This window comes from Aspergillus sydowii (assembly GCF_001890705.1).
Source record: "Aspergillus sydowii CBS 593.65 unplaced genomic scaffold ASPSYscaffold_2, whole genome shotgun sequence".
NCBI classification, from domain to species: Eukaryota; Fungi; Ascomycota; class Eurotiomycetes; order Eurotiales; family Aspergillaceae; genus Aspergillus; species Aspergillus sydowii.
Genome location: NW_024467860.1, coordinates 885,333 through 905,004, shown reverse-complemented (window position 1 = coordinate 905,004; position 19,672 = coordinate 885,333). Strand labels below are relative to the sequence as shown.

At 50.9% G+C, this 19,672-nt stretch overlaps 6 protein-coding genes across 6 annotated transcripts; 2 read left to right on the top strand and 4 right to left on the bottom strand.

Annotated features, from left to right (window-relative positions):
• Window positions 1–360: 360 nt before the first annotated feature.
• ASPSYDRAFT_143700 (tRNA (uracil(54)-C(5))-methyltransferase) lies at window positions 361–1,992 on the top strand (the record flags this gene model as incomplete). Its single annotated transcript, XM_040841364.1, has 1 exon — window positions 361–1,992. The coding sequence occupies one exon, from the start codon at window positions 361–363 to the stop codon at window positions 1,990–1,992; it is 1,632 nt and encodes a 543-aa protein (XP_040705827.1).
• Window positions 1,993–2,163: 171 nt separating this feature from the next.
• Window positions 2,164–3,715, bottom strand: ASPSYDRAFT_27675 (actin-related protein 3; the record flags this gene model as incomplete). Its single annotated transcript, XM_040844420.1, has 4 exons — window positions 2,164–3,060; window positions 3,146–3,501; window positions 3,578–3,600; window positions 3,681–3,715. The coding sequence occupies 4 exons, from the start codon at window positions 3,713–3,715 to the stop codon at window positions 2,164–2,166; spliced, it is 1,311 nt and encodes a 436-aa protein (XP_040705826.1).
• Window positions 3,716–4,653: 938 nt separating this feature from the next.
• On the top strand, window positions 4,654–6,428 carry ASPSYDRAFT_54961 (threonine aspartase 1; the record flags this gene model as incomplete). Its single annotated transcript, XM_040848948.1, has 5 exons — window positions 4,654–4,760; window positions 4,825–5,024; window positions 5,078–6,085; window positions 6,146–6,255; window positions 6,312–6,428. The coding sequence occupies 5 exons, from the start codon at window positions 4,654–4,656 to the stop codon at window positions 6,426–6,428; spliced, it is 1,542 nt and encodes a 513-aa protein (XP_040705825.1).
• Window positions 6,429–7,279: 851 nt separating this feature from the next.
• On the bottom strand, window positions 7,280–8,498 carry ASPSYDRAFT_144270 (TFIIH/NER complex subunit TFB4; the record flags this gene model as incomplete). Its single annotated transcript, XM_040841414.1, has 2 exons — window positions 7,280–8,370; window positions 8,453–8,498. 2 exons carry the CDS (start codon window positions 8,496–8,498, stop codon window positions 7,280–7,282), a joined length of 1,137 nt encoding a protein of 378 aa, XP_040705824.1.
• Window positions 8,499–9,025: 527 nt separating this feature from the next.
• ASPSYDRAFT_85712 (glycerophosphocholine phosphodiesterase) lies at window positions 9,026–12,795 on the bottom strand (the record flags this gene model as incomplete). Its single annotated transcript, XM_040851554.1, has 4 exons — window positions 9,026–9,250; window positions 9,307–9,707; window positions 9,766–12,597; window positions 12,660–12,795. 4 exons carry the CDS (start codon window positions 12,793–12,795, stop codon window positions 9,026–9,028), a joined length of 3,594 nt encoding a protein of 1,197 aa, XP_040705823.1.
• A 2,195-nt stretch (window positions 12,796–14,990) lies between these two features.
• ASPSYDRAFT_40596 (uncharacterized protein) lies at window positions 14,991–18,469 on the bottom strand. The gene is made up of 2 exons (XM_040846110.1): window positions 17,996–18,469; window positions 14,991–17,879 (listed from the first exon to the last, which is right to left on the bottom strand). The coding sequence occupies exons 1-2, from the start codon at window positions 18,074–18,076 to the stop codon at window positions 15,462–15,464; spliced, it is 2,499 nt and encodes an 832-aa protein (XP_040705822.1). The 5' UTR covers window positions 18,077–18,469; the 3' UTR covers window positions 14,991–15,461.
• Window positions 18,470–19,672: the final 1,203 nt, after the last annotated feature.

The following is a 19,672-nucleotide window of genomic DNA, read 5'->3' as shown; positions in this document are numbered from 1 at the left end:
GCGGGGAGCAGAAGGTCGTGTGAGGGAGGGTGGAGTGTTGACGACGGGGGTGAATCGGAGGATGGTGGAGGACAACTTTTGAGGCCGGCAGAAAGAGAGAAATTCTCAGCCGCCGGTCTGGCCAATCAGCGCCCACTCTTTTCTGCTTTGGATCTTTTCTTCCATGGCCAGCTCGACTTTCTTTTCTTTCTCTGACTTTGCTGCTTTTTCGAATTTACATTTATGTTTCGCTTTCCGAGGTTGTCTGTTTGTCGCCATTTGAAATACGACGCCCTTAAACCCTCAGCGACTCGGCTACTCCCTGTCGCAAATTCAATTCATATTTCTTTGCAGCAGCGGAATGCGCATCGTTCGTCTATAATGCCAGGACCAAATAAGAACTTTCGCCATGGCCCCAAGCGGCAAAGGAGGACCGAACCTAAGCGGAAGGAAAAGTCGAACGAATTTGACGAGGTCTTACAGCTCGATGTTGACACGCTTTTGAAAAGAAACAAGCCCGAAGTCGACAGCGCTGCCGACACTCCTACTCCCCCGCCGCCCACGCTTCCAGAACTGTTTACAGAGATTGAGGTGAATATCGAGGAGATATCTTCTACAGGAGATGGGTTGGCGTTATCGGATAACAAAGACCATGTGTACATCGTTCCATTCACAGTTCCAGGCGACAAGGTGCTTGTCAAAGTAGTGCGGCACGTCAAACAACTCTCTTACAGCGTGACGGATTTTCTCAAGGTTATCGAGCCTGGCCCCCAACGACGAGACGATGCGATTGGATGCAAATACTTTGGCAAATGCTCTGGTTGCCAGCTTCAGATGCTGTCGTATGAGGATCAACTGGCGCATAAGAAGCGCATCGTTGAGAAGGCGTACGCCAACTTCTCCGGCCTTATTCCGGAACTTATTCCTGCCATTGGAGATACATTCCCCTCACCTCAGCAATATGGTTATAGGACCAAACTGACACCGCACTTCCCTGCACCACCTGGAAGAGGCAAGGATAATTCGGAGTCCGAACTTCAGGTGCCACCCATCGGCTTCACCTACAAAAACCAACGGCGGCATTTGGATATTGAGGACTGCCCATTAGGAACAGACATAATCCGACAAGGATACAAGAGCGAGAGAAAGAGAGTAGCGGAAAATCTGCCCAAGTACAAGAAGGGGGCAACCATCCTCCTCCGCGAGACCACCAGCCGAACTCCAAAGGAGGGCACGACAGACGCCAATGGCAACTCCGACTCCAAGCCAACAATCCCAATCACATACGAGAACAAGAACAAGCCCGAGCAGGAATCCGGCGATGTCATCACCATTGACCGCCCTACCTACACCGAAGAGAAACGCTGTGTAACCGACCAAAACGCAACGTCAGTCGAGTACATCGACGACTACCTCTTCACCAACAAAGCCGGCGCCTTTTTCCAGAACAACAACTCCATTCTATCCGGTTTCACAGAATACATTCGCCAACAATCCCTTGCTCCTAACACTGATACCTCCTCAACCGCCGCCAAACCCTCCAGCCCCATAAAATACCTTCTGGACGCCTACTCCGGCTCCGGTCTCTTCACCATAACCCTGTCCCCGCTATTCAAATCTAGTCTCGGTGTCGATGTAGCGGGCGACTCCATCTTCTCTGCGCGCGACAATGCACGTGCAAATTCGCTACCCAACACCGGCTTCGCCGCCGCCGACGCCGCAACCCTCTTTAAGGACGTTCCTTACCCAGCTGACCAGACATTGCTTGTTATCGATCCTCCACGGAAGGGATGTAGCGAAGACTTCTTGCAGCAGTTGTTGACGTATGGTCCTCGGCGCGTGGTCTACGTTAGTTGTAATGTGCATACGCAGGCGAGAGACGTGGCGGTTATGGTGCAGGGAGATCAGAAGAAGGGCTTAAGGTACGATATTGAAAGTATTCGCGGATTTGACTTTTTCCCGCAGACTGGCCATGTGGAAGGTGTGGCTGTTTTGAATAAGGTTGCTATATAGGAGTGGGATGAGACGAAGCCCCTGTAGCGGTGGCATGAGCTGAGCTATGACTTGCTTGCTGGGGGCGTTATGGTAGAAAAGTCTTATTTCAAAGCGTACGTGCTCGGGACGAGGGTTTTAATTTGCATAAATACTATAGACAAGATATTGGGCGAAGAACAACATAAAAAACTAAGTACCAGGGCCACCCAGGAGAGCGAACCTCCGGACAATGCTAGGGCCAATTTCATCGTATTCTGCCTTAGTGTGGCAGTAGCTGCGGAATTCCGGAGTCTGACCCAGCAGACTTCCTCCAAACCACGGACCATGTCTCTGCCGCTTGTGTGTCACGACGGCAACGTCTAAACCACCACTTCGTGCTCCTCCACTGCGGGCTTCCGATGCGCGAATACGAGCGTCAACGAGGTGTCGAATATCACGTTGCAAGCGACGGCCAAAGTCTTTGTAGAGAGTAGAACCTCCAGATAGCACAATATTCTTGTACAGTCCTCTTCGGACATCGATTGGCGAAGACTGGATAACACCGTCCACAACATTGGGCAGGGGAGTCAGGAAGTCGGAGGAGTAGATTTCAGGGTTGAAGAAGATTTCAGGAGCAAGGAACCGCTCATATCCGATGTCAATGCTAACGCTACGCCCGTTGGGCGCGGTCACAGTATGGTTCAGGAAACGGTCCGGTTCGCGATCGTAACGAGCAAACTCCTTAACAATATCAGGCGATACGTAACAGTATTCCTCCTTCACCTTCTCGGCGGTTTTCAGGCTGCTATCGGGCTCGCCTCTGTCTCGTAGCAAGCTTTGTACGAAGTAGGTAATGTCTCGACCGGCAATGGGAATACTCTTGATAGAAGATCCAATGACGTAGCCTTCTGCAACGGGAATAACGTGGGTGACACCATCGCCCGAGTCAATCACTGTTCCGGTGAGAGATCGATCAGTCACTTTAGAGGAAGTCCAAGAAGCTGCCAGGGCGAGCACAGCTTGGACGGCAATGTATAGGCCAGCGCAGTTGAAAGACTCGAACATGATCTCGGCAGTGTTTTCGCGGTTCTCCGGGGGGTTAAGCGGCTGGTAACAAGGTGATTATTAGTAAATTTGCCCAAGGTGTGCTGTCGGGCCAAGATAGGAAGAATTGCTGGGCTCCTGGACTTACAGGTTCGGTGAGGAGGAAGTAGTGATCCTCGGGCTCGACGCGGAGGTATTTGAAGATTGAGTTCGACCAAAATCGCTCCATTTGATCCCAATTTTCGATCTGGCCATGACGAATGGGGTAGTTGATTCCATATCCAGGCCCACTAGCAGCTGACAGGGCTTCATCACCGATAAAGAAGTCCAGATCTTCTGTGCCACGCTTCGCGGACAAATGTCCACCTGCACCTCCACCGGAAGCTAAGAATGATGGTTTGTTTGCAACGGCAGGCCGGGCACCGCCCCCGGCGCTTCCAGCACCAGCCTTCGTAGCAATTGCGGTTGGGAAGACGAATGAGGGCGAGTCATTTCCGGCGAAACCTGCGGGCTGTCAGCTCCTTCCGATCAGTTAATGCGGGGATACTGCTGGGATATGGTAGTAGCTGAACGTATTTACCTAGCTTGGAGTAACCAGTTCCGCTGAAGAATAGCGATACAATGTTAGCCAGAGAGTCCCGTCCCCTTTAATTGCTCAAACATTGGAGTCCGGAATAACATACTTGTCCATGACAACGGCCGGGGTTTGGGGAGCCATGGCGGATGAGCTGGGGTGCACGCACACACACCCGCTGTCTACCAATTAACAAATAAGATGGTCGATCAGTAGGCCTGGATGAAAAGGCAGGCCCAGGTATTAAGTCGGTAGAAAGGAAATAGGGAACGCCAAAAAGACGGGGTCTAGCTGCGAAGAGGGGACTCAGCCTGGAGGTATGGAGGTGGTGGGCAGGCAGGCAGATTAGAGCAGGCGGTGGGCCCAATACGTAATGATACTGCCACGTGATCCAACGGTACGGTACCTATGGTCAGCCACACACACAGCCACGTATAGCGACTGTGGCTGGTGCGTCAACCGACTATACAACAAAACGTGTGTAGATTCTTCTTACAGCGGCGACGATTGTCTGCGAACACCATGAGATGACTTCAGCAGAGTCCTACCTGTCGGATACATTGGAGGCACCACAATCTGTCTAACAATGCTGAGCGCACTCGTTTACAAAACAGGCAACTGCCATGTGAACTGAGCAGAGGAAGGCACTCGCAGTCGGCACCTCAACGCCTTTATATCGTTCTCTAATCACTCCAGAACCATCCCTTTGGTCTTTCACAGGCTGTGTATTATTGTTCATTATCATTCTTTAACTGTATTCTTTCCACTCTTTGGTTTATCTTTACACAGTGCCTAGGATACCCTAGTACCCTGCTCAACCAAACCAAAGACATGTGCAGCAGCTCTATTTAACCTTATCTTCTCAGCCTGTTTACTGCTCTCCTAAGTCCATCTGCGTTAACAGTTGTATTGGGAGTGTTCCTTGTGCTGAGCGCAACTCTGCTTGCTGTGCGCATAAAATCACGCTGCGTGATTAGTCGCCAGTTGTGCAATGCTTCAGTAGCAGCCTGGCTCCTCTCATTCTGTTCTCCCAACCTCTCGCAAATCTTCCACCATTCGACCAACGGACAATACACGTCATCATGAATCGACCAAAGAAAGGAAAGCATGTCTCTGCCATCTTCATCCACGCCGGAGCTGGTTATCACCGGCGCGATTTCGAAAAACCCCACATGAAAGTGTGCGAGAGGTGAGTCCTCCTCATGGCCTGCTCAGATGGACCGGCCCCGATTGTTGTCGCTAATGCCAAACAGCGCAGCCAGGATTGCCATGAGTGTTCTTCGTAACGGTGGCTCGGCGGTCGATGCTGTTGAAGTCGCTATCATGTACCTAGAGGATGCAGAGATTACCAATGCCGGCTACGGTAGTAACACCACGATCGAGGGCACTGTGGAGTGCGATGCCACCGTAGTTGACCACCTCGGACGCAGCGGGGCTGTTGGAGCCGTAGCGCGTGAGTATTTTTCTTTCGCTTTCATATGTTTCATCACTAACCTGGCCAATTAGAGGTGAAGAACCCCATCTCACTGGCTCGCACGATCCTCGATGCATCGAAGGAACCTTTGACCTTACATAGAGTACCTCCAAATTTCCTCGTGGGACCGGGAGCCACAGACTACGCGTACGAGCAAGGATTAGTGGTTCTTCCTCATGATGGCCTTGTATCGAGCCCGGCAAGACACAGGTGGATACAGTGGCAGAGGGAACTCAAAGAGGCCGATATCCGGCAACGATCCAAATCCCAGGGTACAAATGAGATTGACAGCGCCTATTACCGTCGCCCGGTTAGGGGTTATTCAGCTCACTTTCCCATGAGCCCTTCCAACACACAAGCAGCATCAACCCCTACGAGTTCTCATGTGGGCATACATAATACTGGCACGGGTAATCCAGACAGTGGGAATACAGACGCACGAAACAGCGGCGTTCCAACACAGGCAGACGTTCAGTTTCCACCTTCCAATGAGATGAAAGCTAAGGGCGATCATTCGAGTGGTGGTATGTCCCCCACGCCAACACGATCATCTGCGAACCCCTCCAAAAGATCTTTTTTTCAACCCAATCCACTCAGGGCCGCTACCCAAGCTGGCCTGCCTATGGAAGTCGATGAGCCTTCGCTCTCATCCCACGGCCGGGACGGTTCTCTGCCTGACTTTTTCGGGTTTACGGAGGATCGTGTAAGCGATACCGTGGGCGCCATCGCTGTAGATAGCTATGGTCACATTGCAGCCGGCTCTTCTTCTGGGGGAATTGGAATGAAACATAGAGGTAGGATTGGCCCGGCGGCGCTGAACGGGATTGGTACTAGTGTCATTCCTGTCGACCCTAATGACCCTGAAAAGACATGTGTGGCAAGCGTCACATCCGGCACAGGGGAGCATATTGCTACCACCTTAGCCGCACACACCTGTGCTTCACGGGTCTACTACGCCCATCGGAAACGCCCGGATGGTACATTTGAGGAGGTGACCGAAGAAGAGGCCATGGGGGCAATGATTGCAATGGACTATATGGGTAAGCGGAAATATACCTTGAGATAAGATTCAAGAAAATGTTAACAACTGTATTTGCCAGGCCACCCTGGCGTGAAAGCCAGCCATTGCGAGGGCTCTGTGGGGATTATGACTGTTAAGCAGACAGTAGATGGAATATACTTATACTTTGCGCACAACACGGATTCCTTTGTGAGTACTGGAATGGTTTCCCTTCTATGGTCACTTGCTAATGGGGCTTGCTTTAGGTGCTCGCCAATATGAGCAGCGAGGACAAGAAACCGTCTTCTGTCATGTCTCGTAGCAACGGGCACGGGAGTATTGCGCAGGGTGGGAAGGCTTTTCGAATGAAACGGCCCTCATGATATTACGGACGCCGTTTTTCGATACTTTCAGCACCTTTCAATTCCTAGATCAGAGACACTGCGAACTTGTGCCGCTTCTTTGCCCGAAACTGTTATCCATGACCAAGTCGTTCTTACAGATATCTGTCTTGCAGATATCGTTTTAAGCTAATGCAACTCCTAGGACCTCGTGGATACGCGCTTGTGCAAAGCTTTAATGCAGAGGTGTATCATACTTTCTTTGCTTTGCTCGTCTTTGAGTAGATCTCACCAAGACATGCGGGTCTGCGTTTACGTTTCTTGTGTATTATAGGCCAAATTATTTATATTGTTCGCTTGGTCCAATTCATTGGAGTAAGTATTTCCGGTGTATCTCCAATAGTATTCGCTCTGCATGTAATGTAATCCTGAAGGTGCACTTTATTTTATTTTAATTTTTTTTAAACAAAAAATTCTCCTGGTATATCCCAGAACTAGAGGGCAGATATTCCGTGAATCAAGTCCCTTAAATAGCGCGCGAAAACCTGAACGGTCCCGATCATATACCTTTCTGGGACATTTCGCATGCGAGGATCTGTTTCTCTTCAGCAGGTTTCTTAGGGAGTCCTGCAAGAAAAGCGGATATGTCGCGCGGGATGGTGTTGATGTGTCTTTGTCATAGTTAAGTAGGTTCCAGCCCAACCCAGTATGCACGATATCCGAATCCAAGTTGTGTTCATGATTGATTGAGACGACCATGTGTGCATGATACCGGAAGCTTTTTGCTCTGAATTTACACCCCATTACGTATGGGTAACCGACCCCTCCGGAAACCTGCGGGATCGCGCTAGGGTCGGTTAAGTGAAATGGTATCCGAAGTTCAGAGGCCGTCATCACGGACCCGGAGTAGGCGTCGGTGTAGGTGTAGCAGAAACGCCATTCGGGCGAACCTTCTTCTTCTTTTTCTTCCTCGCCACAACGGCCGGTTTGGCGCCGTAGTCGCCTGTGTCTAGATGCGTGCCGCATGTCAGGCAGTCGCCGTTCTCTGGGGGTTCGCAGAAGATACTCAGACAGATAGAGCAGACGAACCCGATATCCACGACGCGGCGGTGGCAGAAGCAGGCAGCGCGGAAGTCGACGTCGACGCGGGTTGGGAGGACAAGGTGTTTGCGGGAGCGCTGGTCCGGGAGAAAGGCCATCATTAGATATTGGAGGAGGCCGCGGGGTTCGGAGAGGGGCATATAGATTCCCTTTGTTGCGTCGGAGGCTTGTTGGAGGAAGACGGCGTCGCCGCTGAGTTTGCACACGTCGATTGGGATGTGGAGGCGTTGGCATGCGAAGATGCTGTTCATAATGGGGATGTATTGGTGTGCGGAGCCGGTTGCGCTGCTGACGGAGATGATGAGGATACGGGACTGCAGGCCTTCTGCGCCACTGTCGTTGGTTGCTGTTGAGCGCCGCGCGGTGTCTGGGTCGCCGAAGTGGGTTAGCGAAGATGTGTCGCCGCCGTGGGCTTCGGCCCATGCGATTGTTCGTCGGTTGATGTGGGTGAGAGCCAGTGTTAATGCGCCTGCCATCATTGTTGAAGTGTTGCTTTCCACATCTGTCCGGCTCGTCGAGTCCATCAGGTGTCTTAGGTTGGACGTGACTTGTTCCTCCACTATCCTGAACGGACGGTATTTGTTCACTTGTTTGTCGCTGTTGTTGTCGTTGTTGCTGCCGTCGGCAGTCATAGTAATGTCGCCGTCAGCATCTTCCTGTGATGTTGAAGACGCCGAGGGGTATAACCATGTGGCTTTATGACTATGTGAAGCAACGACGGCAACCTCGTTAGCATAGTTGCAGGCAAGGTGGGCGTTGAGGAAGACGAGGATATTAGCGATGGCGGTTGAAAACGGGAGATTGTGCTTTTCATCTTGCTCAAGGAGCGCCCAGGCGTGTGGGTTTGTGTCGATGACAACCGTTAAGAGGGACGGTGCTGGATCTATCAGGAAACTCATCATTAGCTCTGATTGCAGCTTGAGGCGAAGGTTAAGCCAAAAACAAAAAGAAAAGGATTCTCTTACCATGTGCACTCGTCTCATAGTGCTCGGTCGCGTCGACAGCGTTCATACTTGTAACCCAAACGCCTCAATATGAGAAGATTTTGGTATCGTTCCAGGAATGGAGACGGTGAGGGAATTCGCATGTACCAAGAAAGGCCGCAACGACAGGTCAATCTTTCACTTGAAAGAGTCGAGCATCATGACCAACCAGCTGAATCTCCCTCGCATAGGCAGATTCGGAGCTTTGCCGTCTATAGAGAGAAATGCCCCCGAGAAAGATTGTCAAGCTGAGAAGCGGGTTGATGAAAGCCTAGACCGGTATATGCCAGAGCTCCGATTTAGCCTCAAAAAAATGGCACGCATCCACGTGACTTTGAAGTTTACCAACTTCTACCTACGTGGTTACCCCAGGAAACTTTACAAGATTTAGGAGGGCAGTATCGTATATATATATATATATATATATATAAAAGCAAACAAGTTTATTCGTACTTCATAACTAAGCTTGCCCAAGATTTAGAGTTGGGTAGCTATCTAATAAATGTTCTTGTTTCGACATCTAAACCCATGTAACATGACGAGATATCCATTCAATCAAAGAACAGCCTCCGGCTTGACATGGAGATGGTCGTCTTTCTGCTCCGTCTGGCTCAGAACCGGGATCTTGTAAGCCTCTTTGAGAGATGTAGTGGTCGGTTCGCTGAGCGGGCTGGCATGTGGGGTGAGGCCTGGTGTAGAGCCTTCGCGCTCCGTTAGGCCTTTCCGAATAGCAAGGACAGAATCCGCAATAACCGCATCAATACCTTCCGCGGCTTGGAGCTGCAGAGTATTATGTTAGCGTTGCACGGCTGATAAAGGGGTACTTGATAGCTTACCTTGACCTTATAGGGATCGTTGTTGGAAGTACCATAGGAAACACAAACAAGACCAGATTCTTTGACCACGCGGATGAGGCGCGGGCAAAGAACAAGGCACTCTGCCTGTGTCACCACACCGAGCAGATTCCATCGGGAGGCAAAGCGAATCGCCTCCTGCAAACTACTGGCTCGGATATCACCAATAGGGCTGGAGCCGGAATCGGTCAGGAAGAGGACGGGAATGGATGGCTGCTTGAAGGCCAACAGCAGGCAAATGTCAGGGTTAAAGCTGGAGAGGATCATGTTGCGTCCTTGACCCAATTCGTAAGCCTGAGTGAGGACAATATCCACGAAGGAATTCAATTCCACGGCATATGTATCCATCTCTTCTTCCTCAAGTTCATAGAGCATAGGGTATTCTGGGATTCGATTAGCGTTTCGGCCCACCATACGATTCTAATCAACAAATAAACTTACTCAACTCCATATTAAACCCAACGTTTTGAGGTAGCCTCTTGAACAACTCTTCCAACGTGGCGAACGGAGCCTGGATAGAGTTGCCTCGACTATTGCCCTTGAATCCCTTCTTCTTGAAGTCCCGAGTATGCTTGATCTTTTCGTTCAGCTCCAGGAGGTCGCTTTCGGTGCCACCAACAGACATCGACCGGTGTCGTGGAGGGGCGTTGCTCGGTTCCCGACCTCCGCTAGCAGCCAGTTTCGGGGATGTTGGTGCTCGAGACGCAGGTGTTCGAGTTGAACCTCGTTCTCCCAGTTGAAGGAATTGCTCCAGCGTGAGGGCATGCACAGGGGCGTCGATTCCTGTTTCGCTGACAAGGAAATCATGGTAGATCACAGGAACGTGGTCCTTTGTGAGCTGAATATCGAATTCGACATACGAAGCACCCAAGTTGGCGGCCGCGATAAAAGACTGGATGGTATTCTCGCCCAGCTGCAATGAATTTCGGCTATCGAAGTTTTTACCCAAACCACGGTGGCCGATGATCATTGTTTCAGAAGTCATACTTTTCCAATATGTTTGTTCCGTGTTGACGGTCATGTTTGGGTTTTTGAATGGAGTGATGATGAGAAAGTTGAATGTAATAGATCCAATCACATCCAGTGTATTGGCTGCCACGATGGGAACAGTAGAGTCGCCTTGGAGGTTGATTCGGTGGGATCCCACTGTCGGCTTCACGCTGGAGAGCAGCGCAACACCACGTCCCACAATCTTGTCTTTTGAGCCTGCATAGGTGGGGACAAGGTCGAAGAGGAGCCTGACCTTGCTAGGGTCCGCCGAATGGAATACAATTGGTTCCGTTGCAATGTTGTCTTGTACAGGAAGATCAATAATCTCGGGTTCTCCGTGTGCACCGTTCGCAGAGACAACTATAGACAGAGCAGTGTCCAGCTGAGTCGCGTGTGCGTTTTCCATAGGAATACGATCAAGGTTCACAGCTTCCACCTGCTTTCGGATGTCCATCGTGCCCAGACTGACCAAAACCATGGCCTCATCGGTGAGATACCGATGTCCAAACGACTTGACAGGCTCAGAATACCGTGAAGAAGCACTCCCTGCAGAACTTCCGTTGGACTTCTTCTCTAGAAGAGACGATTGCGATTGAGACAACGGAGGAGATGTAGCAGAGGGAACAACTAGGACAGGCTCTACCTCGGAGAGCTCAGGTGCAGCGGTAACTTTCGCGAGGCACCTGGCTATTTCGAGATGTCCACGAAGGGCTGCATGTTCCTTTGCCGTCCAGCCGGACGAGTCCACTCGCTCGAGATCAGCACCAGCTTCAATCATAGCTTCAACGACACTCAGCGAGCCATCAACACACGCTATGAAAAGTGGAGTCCACGAGTATGCGTGCTCGGCAAGCTCAGTGTCTGCTTTTTGATCATCGTTTCCCTTGAGCAGAATGCGAGCACACTTTTCATGACCGAAGCGGGCCGCGACGTGCAACGCGGTTTCACCCTGTTGGTCTTGGTAGTTGATATCAACTCCAGCATCAACCAACAGCTGAACGATATCAATGAAGTTGGCTTTGACGGCCAGCGCTAGAACCGCACTTGACCTTGAGATTTGTTTGCGAACTATTGATTTGTCTGGGGCTTGCCCTTTCCAATTCTCTGCTTTTAAAAGCGTTTGGGTGGTTAAAGGGTGGCCGCCGACGACACTGAGATGAAGCGGTGCCCAGCCATCATTGTCTTGCCAAAGCGGGGCATCGATTCCTTCACTAACATCGAATAAGTCCCATGCCTGCAAGTGTTCGATAATCACTTCACAGACAACTCTAAACCCATACTGAGCAGCATAGTGCAATGGCGTGCGTCCAGACATGTCTTTAGAAAGCAGAGACTGACGTTGATCAGGGCGAAGATGATCTAGCAAATGTTCGAGAACAGACACCGCAGGATCAGACCTGTCCAAATGCTGGGGCCGGTTCGCTTCCTTCACCACTGGCCGGGGAGGCTGCAGGGTCGGAAGTGCTGCGGGAGTAATATAGTTCGAGGTATCCAGAGGGAAGTCCAACACCATGGAGGCAGACTGCTCTGAATCAGCGGTAGTCTGAGCACGACCAATCGCGATCACCAAGCGATGAATGCAGTTGCGATTGTTGATATCGTCTTCTTCCTCAAGAGAGTCCGAGCGGCAAAGAACAGCAGAAATGCATGCCTTGGAGCGATAGTAAATGGACCGCTGGAGAAGGCTCCGAAGAACCTTTGCGAAGACATTGTCACCCCCTTCATCCGCAGCCGTTTTCAGGTCCTCTAGCAGCTCCAATAGAACATGGGTATCATCCTTGCGCAACGCTTCATCAATAGTAAGAAGCATGTTCGCAGGAAGATTCAAATTGGGGCGGGAGGGGCCTCTTTTCAATGAAAGAGTGGAATGCGTCGAGCTGGCATCGTCGAAGGTCTTCTGGTCACCCAGAGCAGACAGCCAGTCATTGATCTTTTTCAACGCTTCAGAGACACGAGTGTTGGAGGCGAATGGCAGTGGTTCTACCTTTGTCTCAAGGTATTTCTGCTGCGCCTGCGCTCCAACCTTTTTATCAAGCTTCTTGGTAATCTTATTGAACCCGCGACGGTTGACCTCGCCATACCATTGTAACTTGCGGAATTGTCCACGCAACTCAAGCAATGCGGCCAAAAGGTCTTCCACGTCCTCTGAATCCAAATGGCTCCCATCCAAGGGCTGTGAATAGCGGTCTGATAGTAGCTTCAGGCGCCGCGAGAAGTCGGCATACTTCTTGTTGTAAAAGTGATCAACGTCCTCAAGGTTTCGGTCGAGGGAGTAGAAGAAGCCTAGAGGCAGTGTTAGGAGGGCCGCTGAGCGGACCAAAACACGCAATAATCAGATGGCTCACCGGCAAGATCTGCCTCGTGACCCGCCTTCACACGTTCTGCCAGGGATTTGATGAGCTTCTTCAGCGACTTGTACCGGATGTAGGAGGAGCTCCATTCCGGTACCACATTTCTGGGCAGATTGCGCCCAAACTTCATATTTGCTGGAGTTTCTCAAATCCTGCAAGTAAATCCAAACAAGCCGCGCAGATATTAAATTGCGACAATTTCTTCGTTCAGGAAAAAGGGGGGAAAGAAAGAGAGTGCCTTTTTCCAGAACTTACAGTGGACAGCCGACCTTAGGCGCAGCCACTGGTTCAAACAAAGAAAAAACGCGACGGATATTTAGATGAAGGAGGATTGGCGGATAGAAGAAAGAGAGGGGAAGGAGAGCTTTGGAAATAGGGACGCCATGTGTCAGTTTTCAGGAAAGACCAAGTGTGAATATTGTATATCGGGGGGTGGAAAACCTGAAGCCGCCTCCGCTGGATTTGTAGAGACGGGTTCCTCGGAGAAGACAGGAAAAGGTTGTGCAAGGGGCCAAAAAAGCGAGAAAGAGCAGCTAGTGACAATTAACGATAGTCAGCACGTGGAGACCCAGTAAAAACTATGAAAAGGAAGACAGCAGGCCAAAAAAAATGCGGTCAGGGCGAGAAACGAGAGGACCCGATCAACAGGGTGGACGGTGGAGCGGAGTGGCCCTCTCACATCGCCGACAACTGACAAGTAATTTGAGGTCTGGCGAGCACTGTGTGCCATGAGTGGCAAGAGTGAAGCCAGAAGGCCAGTCCGCACCGGGGAGTGACCGCCAGCGACCGCCACAGAATCAACCACGCCGTGGGCTTGTGGAGGGGAAGGCCTGGGATCCATGGGTGGTTGCGGAGCGACAGATCCCGCCGTCTGGACGAACCGATCGTGGGCGTGACCGTCCGACCAACGTTGATTTGCCATGTGCTTCCACTGCGGCCAGAAGCTCTCCATCCCGAGTATGTACATGCAAAGCAAGGGAGATGCAAGGTACAGCAGATCAAGAAAAGAAAAGAAAGGTCTTGAAGCTATACGTACCTTAAGTCTTAACCAACGACCCGGGTCCAACTACAGTACAAGTACAGAGTACGGATACGCACCTACACTCCAGATAAGTCGACCTTGGGAACCATTTTGACAGATATGATTAGCGACTTGGGAGTCGGGAAGAGGTTGATGAAGAAGAATCGCCTTGTACCGCGGTCTATAGCTGATTTTATATTCCGTCTCCTCCCCAGACCGCTCCGCGGACCTTCTGTTCTCCCCACGCCTGGTCCCAACCAGTCAACCGGGAGCTGAGCCCAGAATCCGATCCAGCAGCGATCAGACGTGGGGAAGCTGCTCACCTCTCCATCCAATCTCCCTCAACAGTGAGCATCTAGCCATGCAGCAATACTTCATTTCTGACGTCGGCGCAACTCTGCTTCCCTTTCTGTCTTGTTCACGCGCCCGAATCACCCTATTCCAGCCGACCGCCGCCAGGAATCCAGGATGGACCCCGCGGCCAAGTGGGGCAGATATCCAGCCCTGCGGCAGGCATTCGAGGCCAACAGAAGCAAGCTGGAAGGGAGAGCGGATGAATGTTCTCCTCTTTTCTCTAACCAGACTGGTTTACTCAGTAAACTTATTGAGATGTTAGTTGCATGTGGCTCGAAAATTCAACATGAGGAACTTGAGGATAGAATTATCGGGTTGGCAGACGTATGTAGTAGTTACTAACCCAAGAGTGTAGACTGTAGATGTATATCGAATTGTAATCAATCCCGTCAGTCCCTGAATAATTCCTTAATTCATTACTTTTATCCGGATTATATTTCAATACTCCATGGGTATCACAGATACGTTTAAACCAATGATCACCCTCGACATTCGTGTACAAGCCCTACCTATATACTTACCGCTTGTAAGCGTTGTTGTCGCATATGGACACCTCTAATTAGACATCCACAATGCTGCAGCGGAAGCTTCCCCTCAAGCAGACACAATCACCGACATCACAGGACCTGGTTCCTGGAAACCCCTTTGCCAACTATCCCCTGGTGACTGTAAGGTATGCTCAGTTGGTGGGTACCACAGCCAGTGCTTTAGGGTTTCACTCGTCTATCGGCTGAAAGAATTAACTGGCAGATCGGTGATGGGTGTGTGGTGGGTATCGCCTGTACCTCCCAAAGGACCTTGCTGCGAAATCATATTGGCCTGCATTGATCTACACAGTAGCTATGTAGTACTGATAGCGTCGGTGTTGTCTGTGAGATTTGTCTATGCTTGAGTCTATGGGTCTAAATATAGTCTACCTTGGCAATTAAGGGGAAAAGAAAAGGTAATCATGCCGTAACAACATTATTCATTCTCATTCCATAGCTAACCTATATCGCGTGATACCAAATCTCAGTAACGGCCTTGATCGGGGCTGGTCACATGGATCCAAAGCGGGACCGAGTCGTCTTGGGCCTCTTGTTGCAGGGCTACAGGCGACGGTCTATGCAATTTGACTATAATGGTAAGTAGTGACATTAGAAGGATTCACACGGAAACCACCAACAAAAGTAAGGAAACGAAATTGAAAACCTCAAGAACACCGGATTAGCAAACCCCTGCCAGAAGCGCCCGCAAGAAACCAATCATTAACCAACGCTGTATCCCCAAATAAAACTTGAAAGAGGTGAAAATAAAGTCAAGAAGAAAAGAGTGGAAGCGATGGAGAAAATTTGCGAGGAAAAGGCGTCTATGCAAAACAAAAAGTACTGGCTTTCATCAAATCATCAAAGCAAACCCCTGTCGGTTTGCCCCGCCGTCGATTATCCCACCAAAGGCTTGAGCGCTTCCACGCCAAGTTGGAGTACTAGCTGGTTCCGCGTCTTCTTTAGCATATTGGTTAGGACTTCAACGCCTCCACTTTGCTTCACGGCCTCGATAGCCCGGCGTCCTATATCGCCAGAGGCGGCACAAGTCAGATTTCGAACGCACGTAACCCCGCGATGAACAAGGCCATCGTCTTCTTCCTGGCAGAGGTTAAGCAGGAGTTGGACCCCGCGCGGCCGATCCAGTATTCCGGAAATGACTGGATCGAACTCTGTCAACATAGCCAACGCGCCTCCAGCGGCCCGTTGTGTAGTAAGGTCGTCCGTGTCCGTAAGGGCGAGGAGGATGTGTAGACGCTGTCCAGCTCGCTTGGTGCCATCGGCCATCTTGATAATCCCAGACTCGCATGTCATTAAGTTACAAACCAGCTCGCAAGCCGCCCGTTGGATAAGCGAGTGCTTAGAAAGCAACAAGTCTTCCACTTGCGGCCAGGCGTTGCGAACGATGGCCTCTGCTGCCGCTGCATCAGGATGACTGGCCAGATTCGTGAGCGCGAGAAGGCTCTCGAATACTGGTAGCATATCCAGTGGCTGCTCGGCTGTGGCACTAGTAGCCTCTGGGGGGGCAATAAGAGCAATCAAGGGTCGAATGGCCGAAGTAACATGAGGAAATCCCGACAATGGGAAGACATGGGAAGGGTTCACGGAAATCAGAATGCGCGCAAGAGCATGCGACGAATTCAGGATGTTGGTGTTGGTTGCACTGGAGCTAGTTGAGAGACCAAGTAACAGTTTGGCCGCACCCTGTTGTGCTAGAGTCCCTCGTGACTTGGGATTCCGCGACAGTGACAGTAGAATGCGGCCAATAAGTTCGTGATTCGAGGGCGTGGTATTCCTGCCGCACGCCACTAGGAGCGGAACCACGCCAGCGTCGACAACAGCGGCGCAGCGAGCGATGACGTGCTTGTCATCTTCAAGGACACTCGGGCCATTCTTAACCGCACCGGCATTAGCCTCAGCATAGGATTTGAGTTGAGAGATCTTTTTCTGTTCTTCAGACAGGTTTGGGAGAAACTGCGTAAGATTTAAAATAATCATCAGACCTCCATAGAGGACCGAGGTGTCGTTGGACTTGTCCTGCAAAATCTTGATCAGGCTTTGTAGAAAGTCCGAGTCACCGGCGAGTTGTTCCTTGACTTCCGGTTTGATGGAGGAATAAGCTAGACCCTCGATCGCATTCGAAATATGCTCACCCTCAGGTTTAGACATCAACCCTTTGAATCGATCAACAAGCTCGGAAACAGGGCTGTCATCATCTTGCGACTTGCCGTTTGAAGCTTTGCCGTTGCTTTCTTTTGGAGAAGCCCGCAACTTTGCCAGAATAACAGCCGCTATCTCCGAGCTCTGGTCGGTTCCGTTGGTAAGCATATGAGAGAGCCAGTCGGATAGATTCTTCGAGATAGCCTCTCGACTCGTGCTGCTAATGCAAGCAGCATTAAGCAGCTCCAATATCGTTGTTTCCATTCTGCGGCTCTTCGAATCTCTACCGGTTAGAGGTTTTAGAGAATCGATGAAGGCATTCGAAAGGAAAAGACCGGCCGCAACTTGCGGCGCAACAGGGAATACAGCAGCTGTCGCGGAAAAGGCAACGATAAGATCATCGACGCGGTTCTTGCTTAACTTGGCGGAGATGATCTTGGACAATTGCTTTTCTCCGGCATCCTTGGAGGCTTCCAAGTATTTGACAGTAGCCAAAGTAGCTTGGCTTCTCCACTCAAGTGGTAATCGGTGGTCCAACGAGGTGACAACAACATCAAGGCTCTCATCGTCCATTAGGTCTCGCAGCTGACCCGCCTCAATGGCGAGTAAACGCGCGATACCTTTGAGGGAGCGCCCATCCAGGTCATGACCCGATTCCATCAGTTTGGCAATAAAGAGCTGGAACAGCTCCCGTTCACAATGAAGGCGGTCATTCTCTGAGGGCCAAACCGAGTGGTCCAAAACAACGGTGTCGAGGCACACTGCGGCGCCATCACCCCGGTCGTAAAGATCATCGAAAAAGGTTGTGACGGAGACTTGAAGTTGGCTGGAGAAATACTGACGCACACTGGCATTTTGGCGAACGAGGCCAGAAATAATATCGTCTTGGGCGGAGGACAGCGCATCCGCCCGGTATGAAAGAAGGAGTCTTGCACATTCCAACCCTACACTCTCTGGCGGCACAAGACCGTCAGTTCGGAGATACCGGGCAGCATCTTTCGCTGCCTTTTCGTCTCTCTGGGTCGCATAGCGGCGGCAGAGGTCGAGCAAATGGTGGCTATTGCCTTCTTCTTGTTGAACCTTTACCAAGGCATCTTTGACAGTTGCATTGTCGGGCGCGAGCGTGAGCGCTTCTCGGAGATTTCGTACAGCAGCCTGTATTACATCACGAAGCGCGTTAGCCACTGCGCACGGGCAATAGCAAGGGGAGGCAGCACACAGCCAGTAGAGCCACTTTTGACTGGGCCATGAAAATAAAATTAGTTCCATACCTCATGATGCCCCGAATCTCTCAACTCAACAGCCTCTCGCGAAAGGTGTACGGCGCGTTCCTCGCCTGTGGCGTGGACCATTTCAGCTCTGACTCAGAGACTCTTTTATTTGAAGGTGACGTGCGAAAATAAGGAAGTTAGGGTCGAGAAAAATATCAGGAGGTACGTCGGATCGAATTTGAAGTAGTATGGCCGAATGCTGTCCAGGAGACCTGGCAAGTTCTCGCTGTGGAGGGGTGGAAGTGAATAGTCGCGGAGGGTTGAAAGAAGATAGATAAACTAGCCCACGCACTCCGAAACAGTTGATAGATAAAGGAAAACAGCAGTCATGGAGAGGAAGAAAGAAAACTCGCCCTCAAAGCCGCAAGTAAGCTGACTGCGAGGAGGTAAGGAGAGGTGATGATTATTATTGGGAGGGAGACTGAGAGATGCGCAGAAGCTGTCCGTCCGTCTGGGACCGCAACTTTTTTTTTTCTCCCGCCGTCACCCAAAATCTATGGATCGTGACAGGTTGACCCAGAGCTCGTCTTCCACGACAGCCCGTCAATGATCAAACATCTACCGTGTATACCCCGGTCTGGAGTCCTCCGTCTAGCACGTAGATGAGTGGCAAGAGTGAAGAAGATTGGCAGGAGGTACCTTGAACGTGCCTGTGAAGATCAATTGTGCCCTGTGCACGGGTCTTCCGCCGACCCTCCGTAAAGTCCGTATACCGGCACTTCCTGCTCTCAACTTCGATCTTCCCATCAGATAATCTCGGGCCATCGAATCACGCGCAATCCCCCACCGGTCGGCCATTACCTTCTCCAGTTAGAACGCTACTCGATATCAACAATTAGTAGTCAATTATGCTATCCCATTATGAGCGGGAATCCGAACAGTCCCCGATAACGAAGCCCCTCGGGAGCCCCTCACACCAACCACAGCTTCTCCCCGCTACACGTTGCTCTTCCCGTGCTGTGGGCTGAAGCCACCTCCCAAAACAGCCAACTTCCTCGATGTCCAATTCTGACGTTTCATGCCCCGAGGCTCGTGTCGCACTATCAGTCTATCACGCCTTGTTCTTGCATCCTTCAGCTTCGATGATCTGCAAAGTCCCAATTCTGCAACCCCCCCGCCGAATGGAGCCTTGGAACTCTCCCAGCATTCCACCCGCCGGGACGGAGTTTGCATCTAATCCGTAGCACCTATAGATCACTTTGGTCGACGACTAGATACTCGGACTTTCCAGATTATACGCGGAAGGGCATCCGTCTGGAGGCCTTTTTTATCATCTGTGCAACCTCAACATTACGGACAACCCGTGGACGTTTCGGTTGGTTATACTCTTGCACGGAGTGCAGTGTACCTACTCCAGAGAAGACGACAGCCTGGGACTGACCATCTCCCCACGCTTGAGCAGGGAACGTGGGATTCGTCTGCGCGTGCATGGGTCCGATGTCAAACTCCTGAGTCCTGAGTACGTATGACATTTTTTTTGGTCGCTCTTGACGCCCAGAAAGCAGGCGGATCCTAATTATAACTAGTATTGAAGAAACCAAGGTCGCCAAGTCTGCCTTATCAGCTTTTGATATCACAAACTTGCTTGGCCTTTCCATATACTTTTGCCAAGAGTCTGCCCAGAAATTGCTGTCACCACGATCCCCGCGAATACGAATTCACGCTGCCTCGTACACT